General features: G+C 41.6%; 2 protein-coding genes across 2 annotated transcripts; both read right to left on the reverse strand.

Annotated features, from left to right (window-relative positions):
- Positions 1-686: 686 nt before the first annotated feature.
- Positions 687-1,675, reverse strand: LOC124255010. The gene is made up of 2 exons (XM_046688849.1): positions 1,325-1,675; positions 687-976 (listed from the first exon to the last, which is right to left on the reverse strand). The coding sequence occupies exons 1-2, from the start codon at positions 1,653-1,655 to the stop codon at positions 864-866; spliced, it is 444 nt and encodes a 147-aa protein (XP_046544805.1). The 5' UTR covers positions 1,656-1,675; the 3' UTR covers positions 687-863.
- A 6,492-nt stretch (positions 1,676-8,167) lies between these two features.
- On the reverse strand, positions 8,168-8,741 carry LOC124254976. The gene has a single exon (XM_046688818.1). It carries the CDS (start codon positions 8,715-8,717, stop codon positions 8,238-8,240), a length of 480 nt encoding a protein of 159 aa, XP_046544774.1. The 5' UTR covers positions 8,718-8,741; the 3' UTR covers positions 8,168-8,237.
- Positions 8,742-20,269: the final 11,528 nt, after the last annotated feature.

Raw genomic sequence — 20,269 nt, forward strand, 5'->3', positions numbered from 1 at the left:
AGATGCTGATAGTAATACCTTTTGAAAGTCTGTCCGACTTTGAGTGACGGAGAGTAACTAACAGGTTGCCATCTTCTATGGTGACCTCTTGAGCCTGACAACCGGGGTGTTGTTGTCCAGTCTGTACCAATTCGCTTACCCGAAAAAATCCAAAGAACGCCACACAGTATACAGCTTGAAAAAGGGAAACTTCGTACGATGAAGAACATACTGACCTTAGATTTGTTACAATTACCTGTAACAGTTCCAGTGTGATTGGTTTGCGCAGGTCCCTTCTTAGACTGACTTCATACATACCTTGTATCATTTTGGTAATGATAAAATGTCCTGTGGTGTCATGCATATTGCGCAGCTTGTGGGTAGTCGCAATACCGGTGACGTACGTCCTTACTGTGTTAGGTGCAAGCCCTGTCATGACAAGTAAGCAATGAAATGAACAAGATTATCAATGGTACTGGCCATGTTTCCGGGATCCCATATGTTGTGTCCTGGATGCTCATAGCGCCTAAACCCCTGCTTGGTAGGTTGACCAGGTGTTACTCGCCAGTGATACTTGTAGCAATCTGTCCGCCTCCCTTGTCAGATGGTCCAAAGGTTGTCCGGAAGTGGGGACGGTTGCGCCTCTGCTGTTGGTGCTGCTGCTCGGAATCGGTGCCACTGAAATCTCGACAAAGCATCTCGCGATTACATTGTTTGTGGTACTGATGTATTTTGCTTTGAACCATATGTTATGGGATAGACAGAGTAGGACTAGCTGTCTGACAAGGGACATGATACGGGGCACCTTACATGTTTGTTTGTTGATGATGGAAACCACTGCTTGATTATCACAGAAGAAAAGTACCTTCTTGTTGGCGAAACAGTTACCCCAGAGCCGTACCGCTAGTACGATAGGAAACAGCTCCAGGAGTGTCATGTCCTTCGTCAGACCGTCCGGTACCCAGGCGTCCGGCCAGCACCCGTTCACCCAGCGTCCCTGAAAGTATGCCCCAAAGCCTGCAGTGCTGGCTGCGTCAGTATATAACTGTACGTGCGAGCTGTCCAACCACTGACTATTCTGAAACACAGATACACCATTAAAGCTGTTGAGGAAAGTAAGCCATATAGCTAGATCTTCCCTCAACGACTGCGTGAGGCGAATGTGATGTGACTGATGCCTTGCTGTATGCGTCAATGAATCTGCGACAAAAAGGTCTGCCCATGGGAATGGCACGGCACATAAAATTGAGTTTACCCACCAGTGATTGCAGCACCTTTCGAGTCGTCTTTGATTTGCCTGCAGAAAGCAGAGATTGTATTAACTGTGAGACATCCTCGATCTTACCCGTTGGTATTCTGACCTGCATATTCCCTGTGTCGATCTCGAGACCAAGGAATGTCAAGCATGTTGCTGGGCCGAGTGTTTTCTCGTGTGCGATGGGCACACCAAAGTCGGACAAGGCCATCAGGCATGTCCCAAGGTTCTGTTCACACTCCCCGGACCCGTGTCGTCCCCCTGTCAGGAAGTCATCGAGGTAGTGCATCAGCTGCCTATTGGGTAACTGTCTCAGGATGTGCAACTGCAAAAAGGTACTGAATTTCTCGAACACAGAGCATGATATTGAGCAACCAAATGGCAAACATTTATCAAAGTAATACTCACCCTGAAAATGCATACCAAGCAATTCGAAATCTTTAGGATTGACTGGCATGATCCTAAATGCAGATTTGATGTCAAACTTGGCTAGCTGAGACTGAACAGGCCTGGTGGTCAATATGGTCGTTTATAGACTTGCCTTGGGGATAGGAAAGATGGTGGATTAATCGAAAATCATCAGCATTCTTACCTATGGAGTCACATGCACATGTTTGCTTCTTTGGTACTAAACCGATTGGCGAAACTTGGAATTTGGGGAACGGAGGTTGAAGAAATGGGCCAGCAATCCGTCCCAGCGTTAACTCTGAGTGTAACTTACTTTCTACAATACCCTGCTTTGTGGGATCCATTGCTGAACGAAGGTTGCTGGACCATCTTTTAGAGCGTTGCCCACTGAACTCTAATTGAAAACCAAACTGAGTGAGTGAGTGAGTGAGTTAAAATTTATCGTCACATCGGCAATATTTCAGCCATATCGTGACGAGAACAATTAATTGGTACACATAGTAAGTAATAGTAAATTATAAAAGACTGCCTACGAAGGACAGTAAAATAACTAGATTATCACAAAGAATAATTTAAAAACTAGTAATTATATCTAAAACAGTTTAACTATAGTTGACAATACAATATAAAACCGGGCTATAGATTGCTAACAACTGAAGGTAGATCACCATACTAGGGACCATGGGGACTTACAGTACTTTTGCTTCCTGCATGGACCCTAGCTGGATTTACACCATCCCTCAGCTATTAGCAATTTTAGATATTCAAGCCACAAATTAAAAGAACATATATTCTACGATTAAAAAAACAGTAGATTTAAATTTACATTGAATGCTTTGGGACTTACGTACCCTCTCAGGAGGACAATAATTTTACCCTACTTCAACCCCCTTTGAGGGCACAGCCACTAACAATCTCAGTTATTAATCTAAACTACCAACAATAAAATATTTAACTATTTACAGATCAGTAAGCAAATCTAATTCTTTTAAAAATTCAATTATTAAATGATAATTAACATTATAAAAAAGATCCTTCAAAGTTTTGACATTGAAATACTTATCCCTTGTGATGGAATATTCAACACAGTCAAGCAGGACATGCTTGACTGTGATTCTTTCATCACAAGGGATACAAAACGGAGGTTCTTCGCCTTTCAGTAAATATTCATGAGTATATCTTGTGTGTCCAATGCGACATCGTCGCATAATGACCTCCTCAAATCTGGACTGACAACCCAAGTAGGTGTAACCAATGTAGGGTTTTATTGCATGTAATTTATTAATACCTACTTGGGTGTCCCACTTCTTTTGCATCAGATCACGGATATAGGATCTTATAGCAGCCTTGCAATCAGAGTAAGGAATAAGAAGTGGTGTGACAGATTTGTTGAGTGCTGCCTTGGCAGCAAGATCGGCCATTGTATTCCCAGAAATGCCAACATGGCTGGGTAACCAACAAAAGACGATGTCGCATTGGCCAGTAGCAAGCTCATTATATAATTCAATAATTTCTAATAAAAGTGGATGTTTACAAGAAATATTTTTAATAGCCTGAAGGCAAGAAAGAGAGTCAGAAAAGATGATATATTGTTGATATTTAGTGTGTTTTTTAATATATTTTAAGGCTGTTAATATGGCGTTTGCTTCAGCTGTAAAAATAGAGCTGTTATCTGGTAAACGAGAGGAGATTGTTCTGGATCCAATGACAGTGGCACATGCCACCGCGCCAACATCCTTGGACCCATCTGTAAATAAGGATTTGTATGTATTATATTTATTTTTAATTGATTATATTCTTGTTTATATTGTAATTCATTAGTTTGAGATTTCTTAAACTTTGTCAGAGTTAGGTCAACTTCAGGCCTCACCAGTTGCCAAGGAGGAGAAGAAAAAGACGGGAAGGAGCTATATTTTCCAGCTCAATGCCGGCTGCAGAAATGAAAGGCTTAATTCTGTGCCCAAGAGGCGGAACAAGAGAAGGTTTTTTATTGTATAAATCCTCATAGACGGGATGAAAGACACAGTTAAATGCAGGGTTAGACTCGCTAGAATATAGTTTAGTAATGTATTGTAAGGATAATTTTATCCAACGTTGTGTAAGAGAAGGCTCATCTGCTTCAACATATAGACTATCAATAGGAGAGGTTCTAAAGGACCCAAGACAAAGTCTTAGGCCTTGGTGGTGGACAGAATCAAGAAGTTTTAAGTTGCTTTTGCAGGCTCCACCATATAGGATGGAGCCATAATCAAGCTTCGAGCGGACCAATGATCAATATAGGTGGAGCAGAGTAGCTTGATCCCCTCCCCACTTTGAGTTGGAAACAACTTTCAACAAATCGAGTGCCTTCAGGCGTTTAGTTTTTAAGGATTTAATATGCGGAAGAAAGGTTAAATGGGAGTCGAAAATCAAACCCAAAAACTTGGCCTCTTTTACAACCTTGATGGGAATGCCATTTAAAAACAGTTCTGGGTCTTTATGTGGTTTATATTTACGGCAGAAATGTATGCAATTAGTTTTGGATTTAGAAAATTTAAAGCCGTTTTCAAGACACCATTTATTTATTTTGTTTAAACACAACTGTAGTTGCCGTTCAATGGTATGCATATTCTTACCGCGACAAGAAATATTAAAATCATCTACAAAAAGTGATCCATCAATTGAATCATTTAAAACCTTTGACAAACTGTTAATCTTGATACTAAATAAAGTGACAGACAAAATACTGCCTTGAGGGACACCCTGATCCTGATTATAATGATCAGACAGGGTTGAACCCACTCGGACTTGAAATTGCCTGTCTTTTAAAAACTGTGAAATAAAAAGAGGTAAACGACCCCTTAAACCAAAATCATGTAAATCCTTTAAAATGCCATGCTTCCAGGTGGTATCGTACGCTTTCTCGAGATCAAAGAAAATTGAGACAGCATGTTGTTTATTTACTATAGCATTCTTAATAAAGGATTCTAAACGTACCAAATGATCAATGGTACTACGATTTTTCCTGAAACCACATCTGTTATAAGGTTATTGGTTTCAAGATACCAAGTTAATCTATTATTCACCATACGTTCCATGGTTTTACAAACACAGCTAGTTAGAGAGATCGGTCTGTAATTAGACGGATCGGTATGATCCTTGCCAGGTTTTGGTATTGGGACTACAATGGCATTACGCCATGAAGGAGGAAATTCTCCAGACGTCCATATTTTGTCAAAGATATCTAAAAGTGTCATCAGACACGGTTCCGGTAAGTGTTTCAGTAGCTGGTAATGTATATTGTCATCACCCGCTGCAGTGTCATGAGCTTGCTCAAGAGCAGTATGTAGCTCATGTAATGAAAACACTTCATTATAATCTTCACCGTTATGCGAGTCAAAATTAAGTTTCGTCTTTTCCTGTTGTTTCTGATATCTCTGAAACTCAGGGACATAATTTGCCGATGATGAATTTTTTGCAAGAGTTTCGCCAATTTTATTTGCAATGCTGCATTTGTCAGTTATTAAATTGTCACCATCTTTAAGATGATGAACAGCAGATTTGGAACCTTTGCCTTTTATTCTCTGAACCATGTTCCACACCTTAGACATTGGCGTGCGTGAATTAATATTGGAGACATATTTCCTCCAAGATTGTCGTTTGTTTTGTTTGAAGGTACGACGTGCCTTTGCATTGAGTATTTTGAATTTATTTAAATTATGGACCGTTGGATGGTGGCGGAAATAATGTTCTGCCTTCTTCCTCGCCTTTCTGGCTTGTCTACAGTCTGTATTAAACCATGGTTTCCGTACATGTGGAGTTGTAGAGGATTTCGGTATACACTCGTCAGCTATTTCATTTAAAACGTCAGCAAAAATCTGAATGGGATCAGTTATATCACTGAAACATTCAGGTCGCAATTTAGATTTACATAAAGTTTGATATAAAGACCAGTTCGCCTTTGAAAAGTTCCATCTTGTATACGATGGAGAATCAGATGGAGTTATTTCTGAAAGGATAGTTGGGAAGTGGTCACTTCCACAAAGGTCATTATGAACAGACCAATCAAAATCATTCAGGAGGGTAGAATCTGCAAGAGACAAATCCAGAGAGGAATAAGTGCCAGTTGTAGGATGCAGATAGGTGCTTGAATCATCATTGAAAATGCACAGGTCATTATTGGAAATGAAATCTTCAATTACCCTACCTTTAGTATTAGTGTTAGTACTCCCCCAGAGTGGGTTGTGACCGTTTAGGTCACCCATAATAACACATGGCTTTGGGAGTTGATCATAGAGTGATTGAAGATCAGTCGGCTGAAGGTTCGATGATGGCGGAATATACAGAGAGCATAACGTAAATGCTACACCCAGAGTAAGTCGCACTGCAACAGCTTGGAGAGTAGTGTTAAGAGTAACAGGGCTGTGAATAACATTCTGCCGTATAAGTATAGTAGAACCTCCAGTAGCTCTATCACCTGGAGGGGAAAAATAATGATAGGCTTCAAACTGACGTAAGTTAAAATTATCTGTCTGTTTCAGATACGTCTCTTGCAGACAGAACACTGATGGTGTTAAATCCTGGATTAATAGCTGTATTTCATTAAAATTTGTCCAGAGTCCTCTACAGTTCCACTGCACGATATTGGTAAATAAACCTATCTTTTAGGCGGATTAATTGGGGATCTACCCGCAAGATTGCGTTTTCGAGGGCGACAAGCTATGTGCCCTAGAATGGACGTTTTCGGACACGTCCATGTCCTCAAGTGATCCGTATTTGTTAAATAACTTGATTTTATCATCTGACCCCTTGGGGGCTCTGCCACTTTGTTTCTTTGAATCTGGCTTCGGTTTGCCTTTGTTTTTAACGATTGCTTGAACGGTTTGCGTTGATTGAGACCTTTGAGTTGACTGAGAAGTGTCACGGTCATAAGATGGTTCTGATTGGATTTGGGGCGTACCAGGAAGTGGTTCTGCAGTTTGTGTAGATGTAGCAGGCGAGATCGGTTTAGGAGATTCTGTTTTGACCCAGGTTAAGTTTGTCTGACAACTAGCAGATACTTTAGTTACTCTAGATGTTGCCTCAGCCGTTGTTCTGGCAATGGAAGCATAACTGTCTGTCTGTTCTGAGCCACGGACTAGTTTCTTGGCATCTGCAAAACTAATGTTTTGCGTGAATTTTATTTGATTGATTGGCATTTGCTGTTTCCATACGGGACAGTCCTTAGAGTAAGCTGGGTGATTCCCCGCGCAATTGATGCACTTTTGACATTACTGTTACAATCTTCTGTCGTGTGTGTCTTTTCACCACAGTGAGCACACACAACAGACAATGTACAAGCATTTACGCCGGTGGCCAAACTTCTGACATTTAAAGCACCTGAGAGGGTTTGGAATGTAAGTCTCCACATTGAGGTTACAATAACCTGCCTTGAGAGATTTTGGAGCAATGGGTAAAAAAAAAAAAACAGATAGGTGTTGGTTTTGATGGTTGTATCGTTTTTACGTGTAGAAAAACGTTTAACATAGAGTACACCCTGTTCCTTCATTTCGGAAACGATATCTATTTCCGACATGTCAGCCAGCAATCGCTCACGATCTCTAACGATTCCCTTGCTCGTGTTAAGGGTCTTGTGAGCCGTGACGGTGACGGAATGCCGACAAAAGTGTCAGTGTTCAATAGGTTGATTGATTGATGTCTCTTGCCACACTCAATTAACAGTGCACCAGAACGTAATCTTTTAACGTTCTTCACATCGCCAGCAATGCCTTGGATACCTTTAGACACCGCAAAAGGATTTAATTTTAATGGCGTATCATCTTTGGTCTGAATTACAACAAAACGTGGCCAGTAATCAGTTGGTTTGGGCAGTCTGAGTTCGTTGTCAACAGGGTCATTGTCAAGAGGACGTTTGGTTTTCTTGGTTGGAGTTTCATAAGCCATGGTTATTTTGTTAGATTTCATCATCCGAGCTCCCCACCCACCACGGAGTATCACAAGGACAATGCTAAAAACAAGTGGAGTTCCAACTTGCAGCACCAAGGATACCGGATGACATACTCCAGCAGAAAAATTAAAAGATTAATGAATCCACCAGATTGGCCCATGAGCCACCGCCTTCTGGGCATACGACTCTAGGCAAAAACATACATGAAATTGTGTAGTTGAAATACAGAAATTCAAAGTTCAAAAATTGCCAAGACTTAAAAATATCATATAATAATTCTCAAATTTTGTGCAACATTTTACAGTTGTAGCACAGGGCTTGGCGTGACCAGCCGATTGATTGAACCGGGCCAGTTCAACCACCCGTCTAGGTGAAGTAAGGGGCGAAGTGGTGTGTTGGGCAAAGGAACACTGTTCCTGGAACCAGTGCCCTCAACCACCAGCCTCCCGTCCTCCACCAACACAGGGGTGCAACCCACGGCAAACGGGTTGGTGGACCATATATCCCCCCGGGTCCACAACGGGGGTTGAAGGGCGCTTAGCGTGACCCAGCACCCACCACGAGGAGGTGGCCCTTCATGGGTGCCGAAAACCAAACTGAAAGCCTTGCAAAAGATAAACAGCATGTGATAAGTTAACGGTCATGTAGGTATGCAAGTGGGGGGTAATCTTAACGAGATCCACTGGGGTTGGTGCTATGGCGGACAGGGGTTGGGTGCAGGTTTGGTGTTGCAGTCATAGGGGGGCGTTGCCCCCCTTTCCCTCGAAAGCATGAATTGGCAGGGTGGGACTGGCAACAATTGGAGCACTTATGTTGGAACTTACATTCTGACCTGGTACAACGTGACCTGTTGAAGTCCAAGCATGCATTGTTGCGAGTCCCCCCAAGGTATGGTACTGTGGCTCGTCCGCTCCTGTCCGCTGGTTGATACCGACTGGGTTGTGGAGTCATGTACTTGAGCCACAGTTCACCGTCGATCTTAGCCCACGACCTTGATGGGTCCCTTGCCATGCGATGACGGAACTGTTCATCATAAAGTGACCAGCCATCTCCCCCAAACCTCACTGCTGCGTTTCTGATGACTTCCATGTACGCCAACATACCCTGAATGGTAGACTGAGAAGCATGCTTTACCATGTATGTACTCATGTAGATGTGGAAAGCAGATGTCCAAGCACCAATGCTCAACTGCTTATTACTTACCTTGGCTGATGGCCTCAACTTTACATTACCTGAAGGATCTAATTCCAATGAAAATTGCGATTCATTATTTGAATCGTCACGGGGGAATCCGTCGTCGGTGACCTTGTCGAAAGGTCGACTATCGTGATTGCATGGGACATAGTTGGAAATGAGTTATCCCTTACCTCGTGTGTTGTTGATGCTGATTCTCAATCCACCTGATCCTGTGAAAGTGATCTGTTGAGGAGAGCTAGTATGCTCTATGATGGCGGCGATACCGGCGGAAAGCTAACGGCATATGACGTTGTACGCAAAATTGATGACGTTGGGGCATGACGTAGCATGTCTGCGTACGCGGAAGAGGAAGCGGAGATATATGATATAATTAAAGCTTCGCATCCCTGCCATAAAGACATTTAGTTTTTAGTACTAAATGCTAATACCTGAAGCAACAACTCTGGTCAGCGTACGTAACATGTTGGATGGACTCTCTTCGCTCGTATGAATTCACCTGTTAACGCTTACAATGCACACTTACAGTATGATGGATTGCTGTATGGTTTTAAGCTTAAGTTTCAGGGTACCCGGGTTTTCAGAATATCTAAAAATCTGTCATCAGCGACGGACGCTGTGGGTGCTGAGGTTGAAATGCTGAACATAGAGATCACCCTAGGCAGAATAGCTTGCCCCTTTGATAATCCACCGCTTCCTGCTTTACAGATATCACCAATCGGATTCATTCTGAAGAAAATACTAGTAGATGGTGGGTCACACAGTTCAAACTAGCTACTGGACCGCTAGCCAAATGCTATCTGATTGTGAATCAGGCCAGTAATATAGCTATCCCTACTGGCTTGCTGAAAATCTCAGATAATTTGTTCTCTATTTAATGCACATGATTATGTTGAGTATCCCAATCTGCTTTGCAGATGTGCATTTTGATATTGATAGTTTGCAGGGCCAGTGAAGTATGATGAGGGCAAGCAACATTGTTTACTTGAGATGAGGTGAGGTGAAATTTAGTTTAACGTCGTGCTTTAAAATATTTCGCTCAAGCGTGCATGGCGTGTGTATGTGTATGTGCGGCTGCTTGTACTAGCCCAGACTGAAGCTGGTTTTATAGTGCTAGCCCACTGAGATATCATGCCACAGTGAAGCATGAATACCCCACTCAGACACATAATACTGACTCCTCGTCATGTTAAGATTGTCAGCGAGATATCTCAAGAACAGTTCACTGGATTTTCTTCATAGACTGTCAAAACTTCCCTTGAATGTTTTTCAATGAGCAATTTCTTTATTACTATTTTTGCATATTTCATACACTAAGACATTCATGACAAGGTCAAAGTGAGTCTTGAAAATATTTGTGTGTTTGAACAACTACAGAGCAAGATATCAAGAAAGGTTGACTGGTCATGTTTTTGTTGACATTTAACTTTATCTTAAATTACGACCTTCACTTTCATTACTTTTTAAGTTTGATTTGATAATTTGCGGCGGGGGAGTATGTCACCTTAGTGACAATGCTTGTTTCTCTCTACTCGCGTCGTGTTGTCAACTTACTTCCAAATTCTCTATTAAATACGCTTTCCTCCGGCTTCTTTCCTGTCATCTTTTCATTCATCTAATTGACTAGATTTAGCTCTACACCACGTGCTCGCAGGCTCACCATGCCTCCAAAGCTCAGAGCTGCAGTCAACCACTCCGTAGTAAAGGGACGAGCAAAAGCGGCGAAACGACGGGCAAAGGTACGTGCGACTGGCGTTCTCCCCATGAGCACTGCCCGCCAGGCCTGTCAGGCCCCACAACCCGAGGCATCCCCTGCGGCAACCAACACCACACCTCCCCTGGAGCCAGCATTCGTCATCCCGCTGGCTCCGTCAGTCAACTCACAAGGTATGTCACCCTTTGATCAAGTTAATATAAGGAAGCAGGAAGCAAATGTACTGTAAGACGCCATAGTTCCTAGTTTGGTGATCTACCTTCAGTTGTTGGCGATCTATAGCCCGTGTTTTATATTGTATTGTCTTCTTTAATTGGAATGTTTTAGCTTTGTTCGCTAGTTTTATAATATCTCTGTGATTATGTAGTATTTTTACTGTCCATCGTCGACAGGTTTTAATCTTAAAAATATTTCACTTTATATTGTATAAATTGTTTTCGTCACGATATGGCTAAGATATTGCTGATGGGACATTAAATATTAACTCACTCAATCACTCATGTAAATATATTGCCCGAATTATTGATTCCTCGTGGTAAGCAGGCACCGGTTGAGTTGCAGCAATCTCATGTAGCTGCCCACGCCTCAGATGGGGTGTTACAGTCAACCCCTCACAAACAATACACTTGTGAACGCGGACATGCTGCCACATCAGCAGCTTAGCTTTAGGGCGGAGACCATTAGTTTCCACCTAAGACAGGCGGTAAAGGAAAAAATACACCAGGGGGAGTTTGTTGACATGAAATCTCTCTTACCATCGGAAATCCAAGCAACACAGGAGAGTCAGAATTTCACGATGGAGCTTGACCCTTCAGGCCAGGTAACATTTAGACCCAGGCAGCAGTCCACTCGTCAACTGAACATTGGGTCTTGGACGTCTGCCTTTTTGACTTACATCAGTGTAGTTATTGAGCGACAAAATGATGTAAATTTTATACAACAAGTGTTGTCATATATGGAGACAAGCCGTGGTGCCGCCGCTCGGTTTGGCGGTGACTACTGGAGGAAATGGAGAGAGATCCATCACGTTCTTGGGGCGCAATTGACCTTTTGCTTGTGGCTGCAGCTAATGCTTCCCTGCAATAAACAGCAGACGCACACACCTTCTGCCAGATATCCCAGGTACCCTCAACAGCGCGCGCCTACCGAGGTTTGTAGGAATTTCAATTGTGGCGTGTGGGATCGGGGACAGACATGTCGTTATGCCCACAAATGCTCGGCACGCAACATAGGAAGCCATGTCGCGTCGTCCTGTTTTCGTGCCAAAAAGCACAACACAGTTCCCGCACAAACACCCAAAACCCACTGCCCTGCCAACCAGAAATGCTTCGCATGGCCCCATCTCCAGTTAAAGTTATATACTTGCGACAGTGGGTGGAGCATTATCATGTTACCAACCCATTAGCAGCTCAGTTACTGGAACGGGGTTTTAGTCAGGGCTTTAGTATAAAATATTCAGGGCCACGGGTTGCTCGGGATGTGGTCAACCTTAAATCTGCGATTGAGCAGCCACTACTGGTGGAACAAAAACTACAGAAAGAAATTCAGTTGGGTCGCATAGCGGGCCCATTCTCACACAGACCAGTGGACTCCCTTATAGTTTCCCCAATCGGCTTGGTGCCTAAGAAATCGGATTCATCTGTCCAGCGTGAGGCTGCTTTCCGCCTCATCCATCACTTATCATACCCTGAAGGATCATCGGTGAATGACTATATACCGCAGGAAGCATGCACAGTGCAGTGCACCAGTTTTGATCAGGCGGTAGCTATGATTCAAACCTCGGCATTGGTGCATATATGTCCAAATTTGATATCAAATCAGCCTTTCGTCTCCTGCCGGTGGAACCGTCGGACTTCCAGCTGCTCGGCATGATATTTTAGGGGAAATTTTTCATTGATAAATGTCTCCCCTTCGGCTGTTCCACTTCAGGTGCTCTATTTGAGTCATTTAGCACTTTCATCGAATGGTCCATTAAGGCCACAACGTGTAGCCAGGATATAGCTCATTATCTGGATGATTTTATCCTGGCTGCGGCGGATTTAAGCACCTGCTCGCACATGCTCAAGACTTCCCTTCAATTCGCCAATCACCTTGGTGTGCCAATCGCACACCTTATTCTTGGAGCAAGGATGGGTTTCCACCCCACTTCTACAGCTTTATACAGATGTAGCAGGAAGCCAGGGTTGTGGTGCATACATCCAAGGCCGCTGGGCTAACACCAAGTGGCCAGACCTATCGCGACAACAAGGTTGGATGAAAGACATGACATTCTTAGAGCTTTTTCCTATAGTCATGGCGTTGAGGATCTGGGGCAGCAGTTTGGCGAACAAAAGAGTGCTAATGTTCTGTGTCAACCAGGTGGTGGTGAGTATTATCAATAGGCACACAGCAAAAGGGGAAAGGGTAATGAAACTGCTCAGGCGAATGGTCCTGATATGCTTACTTCAAAGCACGTTATATACCTTCACAGGACAACATAATAGCAGGCGCTCTTTCGAGATTTCAGTTGTCATGGTTTCGAGCAGCAGACCCTCAAGCGGATCAACAGGCCTCTGCAATCCTGCAATCCCAGCAGACATCTGGCTCATCTAACAGCAGAAGTAAGCAGTCCGGTAGCCAACTCAATGGCGGCAAACACCTGGAAGACATACGAGTCGGCAGTTCAGTCACAGCGGGGATTTCGGGCGGTGTAGTCCCTGCCTGACCTTTGGCCAGTGCCCTTAGTTCATATGCTACATTTTATAGCCTATCTCTCGTTATCAGATAGGTCTCCCGAGCACGGCCCGCTCCTACATTTCAGCCTTGTCCTCCATCCATAAGCTCAACTCCTTGCAATGCATGTCTAATCATTTTCTAGTGCAGAAAGCCATTGCAGGGATGTCCAGGACGGGCATCCGACAGGAGACAGCCTATTACGGTGGATCTGCTAGCGCTCATTGTGCAACTCCTTCCCACGGTTTGTAGGTCTTCATATGAAGCCACCGCTGTTCGAGCAGCATATCTACTGACATTTTACATTTTTTCACGGTAAGCTTAGGTAGTGGCAGGCTCAAGTAATGACTCATCACAGCGCCAAGCGAGTGTTGCTAGCGGATTTATCATTTGCTTTGCGACCAATCCTACCTGGAGGTGGTACTACGGGCAGCCAAAACAGACCAATAGGGCCGGGGCACTCATATTGCCATCCAGGCAGTTCCGTGGCCTATGCTATGCCCTATCAAAGCCCTCGTGACGGTTTTATCAGTGCAACTCACGGTCAGGCGGGTATTTATTTATACATACAAACTCCGCTCCTTTAACAAGATTTCAGTTTCAGGCAGTGCTGAAAAAGACATGTTTAGCAGCAAAGGAACCCATTAATGGTAATCTGTATTCTTCGCATTCATTTTGCATAGGGGGCAGCAACCACAGCGGCGTTACAAGGCATCCCGTCGAGTCAAATACAGGAGTTTGGCCGCTTGAGATCTAACACATACTAGTCGGATATTCGCATTCCTCACCTGAGCGCCCAAATATAATTTAAGCATTTATGGGTTGCAGGGCCAGCTTGGGTGATTGGCTCCAGCTACATGACGAGGCTATAAAACATCTAGGGCCGCAATGGAGCAGCCTGGGCCTCGCCGGGGGTGTGATCTGGTCATCGAAAGGGGGCCTCAAGTGGGCCAGCCTCAGAGGCAGGATTGATAGCCTCATTAGCGCGAGGGGCCCATGCAGATCATTCATTGTGATCCATCTTGTTTCCCACGCTTTACCCGTCTGCTTTGCCACGGCGCAGGGAAGCAATTAGCTAATATACGCATTCGGTCTCGTCAGCGCCATCCACACCGTGCTCTTTGTCATCCACACATCTGTCGTGTTTAGTCTGATTACCTATGAATACCTTTACAAGGTCATTCTCATCTATCTCCTACCATATCAATCATATCAATTTAAAGGTCTGCATATAAATAGACATGTTTTGAGACAAGAAAAGTCTTAGAAGTCGACAATTAAACGATAATCTACGCAATTATTTCAAAATGAAGTGTCCGAATGTGTTTGTTTCTTAAAGAGGAAGTGTACACGAAAAGATCCAAAAAAAATTCTTGCATTAATCAAAATGCAGTTTTAGAATTAGTGAATATTCTTGTTTGGAAATATGCACTTCGTTTTCAGAGCTAAACAGGCCTCAGTTATCCCCCTTAGATATGACGTAATTGGTGCCAACTGGTAGCTTGAATTATCTGACATGAAAGACATCCAGTTCCTGTTTACTGTTAAACAACAGACTCATCGTCTGATTGCGAAGAAAACAATTGAACCAACAAGAAACCGAACAGCAATATGCCTTTGAACCTACACTAACTAATTTCCCGAACTTCAAAGATAAGACGAGATACGGAAGCGATCGTGAAGTGGAAACAAGTGAAAACCTTTCGTTAGTGTCCTCAAACTCCGACTCCTCGAGACCACCGAGACAAGATCATATAATATCCTAACTTCAAGCTGAATATAGCACATTTCAAGAACAGAAACGTATTTGTAGAGATGTTTGTTACACTATTATTAGCGATATTGTTCTGGAGTATTGTGCGCATATTTCCAAAACACATAGTTCTGATCGGTTTTGTTTTCCAATGCACAGCCATTACCATGGACACACCGGAAATATGTTTACACTGTTGATAAATCAGACAGAAACCATGGTAAATACGCAATTTAATCATGTGAGCACAATATCTGCTTATAAAATGTGTTCATTGTATATGTCGATGTGTTTTTGTAATGTGTATTCATAATTTTTTGGTTAAATTAATTTCTGCAAAATCGCGTCTGTAAAGTCATCAGCAGTGCACCAACTTTACTGACCACAACAAGGATCAGAGTACGACTATTAACTCTTTGAACTAGTAATTTTTTAGTTGACAGAAAATGGACATAATTTTCTAGTACCATAATTTTACTCGATAAAGACACGTTACATCCAGAAGTTATGGACTTCTTATCTGGGTAACACGAAAATAGGGTACACCCCACTGACATATTTTATGTTTGTAATAAGGTACATTCATGATCAATGGTTATTCTTTGTTCTCATCTTTGAATTCTAATGAAAACATTGAAGTTAACCCTAGAAAACTGTTCAAAATTTCTTCATTCAGATATTATATATATTCGATAAATATAAAGGCAAATATGAAAGTTTGCCCCAGGAAAAAACAGCTTTTTATGAGTATATGATTCAATATTATTATATTCCAGGAAAGTTATTTCTGATCGATAATGTTACAGGTGCACTTGTGGTTACTGTGTTCAAGTGAGGTCTGAAGCATAGGAGCTGTGTTGTCTGGATGTTACTCCGATCGGGAAACAGCTTGATCATGTCTTATAGGCTGCATCACCTCCAATCCTCACGATGATGTATCCTGCAGCAAGTGCAGTATGGAGGCATACTACAATGAGTTCATTGACAACAGTGGTCCCATAGGTGATGATGAATCAATACACAAGTACTATACCGAAACACGCATATAATTTCAAAAATACATCTTTCCTTTCTTAATACATTTGAAACAAGATATTTGTTTTTCCATTTCCCTAATAGTGTGTTTCCAGAGAAATAATATAAAAGAGTAGGACCTCATTGTATGGGTAAGTCATGAAGCTATAAAATTACTCCAAGTGAATAAATTATACAGCTGTAAACATTAAAGGAAAATTAATGTTACAAAAAAAGTAACTTGTTAACCAAAGACTTCATTGGTAACATTAAATGCAACAATACATAAATTAATCAATGATAGAATTTGAAAAGTTGAATTTCAGATGCTATGATAGCTGTCGAGACCACTAGGGCAAATCCAGTTCCAGTAGGAGGTGATTGTATGATTTTATTAAAAGTGTACATTATTAAATCGTAATTGATGATATTTGTACCTACTCACATGGGATCAAACAAAGACTGTCATATCTAATTCTATTTTTTAATGAAAAACATATTACACTCTTTTTTTTAAATAATCACACGATTGTAAAGGTATTTAAACGCACAGCTGTGTTCATCTCAGGTATCCATGTTACCTGTATCAGTGTTAATATTTATAGTTCTTTCTTTTGTTGAACGCACACGTTTGGCGTGAACAAATTCTTGATCTTGCCCTATAATTCTTATCATAATTTTCATTCTTACACAATTACTTATAAAAATATGATTATATCTCACATCTAAACTATCTACTTTGGAAGCCAGTTTTGGATGATAGAATACAATAATTGTGAACACAGATGAAAATGGAGTATGAAATGATTATATATTAATGCATTCTTTATTTCAGCCCAAGTTGAGAAACTATAGCCTTAGTCGTCTAAACAGATTCCTGCTTCCACTGTGAGTGGTAAGTTATTCGAGTATTATAATTTCTGTACATCTAATTCATCAATAATGCTATAGTCTTTCAAGCATTATCAATATAGATCCACCTTTATGATTGGTGAGTGAACTGAAATTTGGAAAATTAATGACATAAGAATTGTTAATGTTGTATCATCTGATGAACTTTTAGACACATCAAATTGATCCATACATTTATCTGATGTTATTCTTCCATAAGTTCAAAAATAAGAAAAAATCCTAATCATATTATCTCAGGATACATTTACAAATCAATTAATTGATTTAATCATACACCGAGCATGGTAAATTACTGCATTTGTATAGATACCTGCCCACAATCATTCATGGATGTCAATATTCTTTAAGATCATACATCATATGCTGCCACGAGGAGTCTACGAATTCTGCCATTTCTTTTCGATTTATATGTAAATGAGCAATACCAGTATTCAATTACCTAAATCCTATTGATTTTATTAATTGAATTGTTATTACATATTTCAGTCTTACCAAAGACACAAATTATCTGTACTGAGAAGAAGCTGAAAGTGCTGGCTTCTCTGCTGGAAAACCAAAAGGAGCTTCTTCGTGTGGAGGGTGGAAGGGGAGAGGCTCGCAGTGGAGGAAGTGAAGCAGGCTTTCTTGAAAACAATGAATACATGTCCATCTGATTTCTCTCCAATTATCATATTTTATTGATTGATTAAGGATCCATATTACCGTTAACATTATACTGTTTTATATAACATGCCGGATGAAGGATCAGGGTGTACTGTATGTCAAACGTTTCTCAACACGTAAAAATGATACAACCATTAAAACTAACACCTATCTGTTTTCCTCTTCTCTACCAAATGCTCCAAAATCACTGAAGGCAGGTTATTGTAACCTCAATGTTGAGACATATATTCCAAACCCTCTAAGGTGCTTCAAGTGTGAAAAGTTTGGCCACGGCGTGAATACTTGCACATTGTCTGTTGTGTGCGCTCAAAGATAGCACACCCTTAAAGTTAAACCCTTTTGCTGTGTCTAAGGGTATTCAAGGCATTGCTGGCGAGGTAAAGAACATTAAAAGACTACGTTCTGGTGCGCTGTTGATAGAGTACAGCAAAAAACCACAGTCTACCAACCTGTTGAACACTGACACTTTTGTTGGCATTCCGGTTACCATCACGGCCCACAAAACACTTAACACAAGCAAGGGAATCGTGCGAGACCGCGATAGATTGCTGCCAGACATGTCGGAACTTGATATCGTCTCCGAGATGAAGGATCAGGGTGTACTGTATGTCAAACGTTTCTCAACACGTAAAAATGATACAACCATTAAAACTAACACCTATCTGTTTTCCTCTTCTCTACCAAATGCTCCAAAATCACTGAAGGCAGTTTATTGTAACCTCAATGTTGAGACATATATTCCAAACCCTCTAAGGTGCTTCAAGTGTGAAAAGTTTGGCCACGGCGTGAATACTTGCACATTGTCTGTTGTGTGCGCTCACTGTAGTGAAAAGACACACACAACTGAAGATTGTGTCAGTAATGTCAAAAAGTGCACCAACTGCGCAGGGAATCACCCATCTTACTCTAAGGACTGCCCCGTATGGAAAGAACAAATGGCAATTAATAGAATAAAATTCACGCAAAACATTAGTTTTGCGGATGCCAAGAAGCTAGTCCACAGCTCAGAACAAACAGAAAGTTATGCTTCTATTGCCAGACCAACGGCTGAGGTACCATCTAGGGTAACTAAAGTGTCTACAAGTTGTCAGACAAACTTAACTTGGGTAAATACAGCATCTCCTAAACCTTTCTCGACTGCTACAACTACACAAACTGGAAACTCACCTCCTGGTCCATCTCGAATCCAGTCAGAGACGTCCTCCCGTGATCATGAACCATCTTCTCAGTCGTCAACAAAGTCAACAAGATATCACTAAACCCAAAAGTAACAAGCCAGATTTATCTAAAAAGCTAAGTGATAGAGCCCCAAAAGGGTCGCAAAACAAAATTCAATTATACAACAAATATGGATCTCTTGAGGCCATGGACGTATCTGAAAACGTCCAAAGGGCACATAGCTTGTCGCCCTCCAAACAAGGGCGGGGTAGATCCCCAATAAATCCCCCCAAAAGATAATGTCTTCTAATAATCTTGTACAGTGGAACTGCAGAGGGCTAAGGAATAATTTCAATGATTTGCAGTTATTAGTCCAGGACTTCACACCATCAGCCATTTGTCTCCAGGAGACATATTTAAAACAGACGGATACATTTGACCTACGCCATTTCAATGCATACCATTCTTGTTCGGGCCACTGGAGGATCTTCGATCCTTATCAAACAGAATGTTATCCATAGCCCTGTTATACTTAATACTGGTCTCCAGGCAGTTGCAGTACGACTGTCGTTAGATGTTGCGTTCACATTATGCTCATTGTACGTCTCACCGTCTTCAACTCTTCGGAAGACTGACCTTCAAAATTTATATGACCAACTCCCACTCACTTGTATCATTATGGGAGATTTAAGTGGCCACAACCCGCTCTGGGGTGGTACAACAACTAATGCTAAAGGTAAACTATTAGAAGACTTTTGTTCAGATAATGATGTATGCATATATAATGATGGTTCTAGCACATATTTACATCCTGGCACAGGAACTTATTCAGCCCTTGATTTATCAATTACAGACTCAGACTTATTGAATGAATTTGAGTGGTCAGTCCACGACGACCTGTGTGGAAGTGACTATTCCCCAACAATACTAAAACCCGTGAATCCATCTGATTTTCCTCCATCATCAAGATGGAACTTTAAGAAGGCTAACTGGCCTGTGCTGACAAACTCAAACCTGAACTTTTTCATGATCTTCCTGATGCCATCAAATGTTTTTCAGATGAGCCCAGACACATAGCTGACAAGTGTATCCCTAAATCCTCTGCAGTTCCTCATGTACGTAAACCATGGTTTAACGCTGAATACAAACAAGCTCGCAAGGCACGGAAGAAAGCTGAACATTATTTTCGTTGTCATCCTATGGTCCACAATTTAAACAAATTTATAATTTTAAACGCCAAAGCACGGCGTACTTTTAAACAAAATAAACGCCAATCTTGGCGAAACTATGTCTCAAACATCAATTCGCGCACGCCAATATCAAAGGTGTGGAACATGATTCAGAAAATAAAAGGTAAGGGCTCTAAATCTAGCATTAAGCATCTAAAAAATGGAGATGAATTATTAACTGATAAATCTGACATAGCAAATAAACTTGGAGAAACTTTGGCCAAACATTCTTCCTCATCAAACTTTGTACCTGAATTCCAGAAATATCAAAGACAGCAGGAAAAGAAATCTATTAATTTCAATTCAGACAATGGGGAAGACTACAATGAAACCTTTTCGATACATGAGCTTC

Source organism: Haliotis rubra, unplaced genomic scaffold (genome assembly GCF_003918875.1).
Source record: "Haliotis rubra isolate DU_JTF1 unplaced genomic scaffold, ASM391887v1 Scf59, whole genome shotgun sequence".
Taxonomy (NCBI): domain Eukaryota; kingdom Metazoa; phylum Mollusca; class Gastropoda; order Lepetellida; family Haliotidae; genus Haliotis; species Haliotis rubra.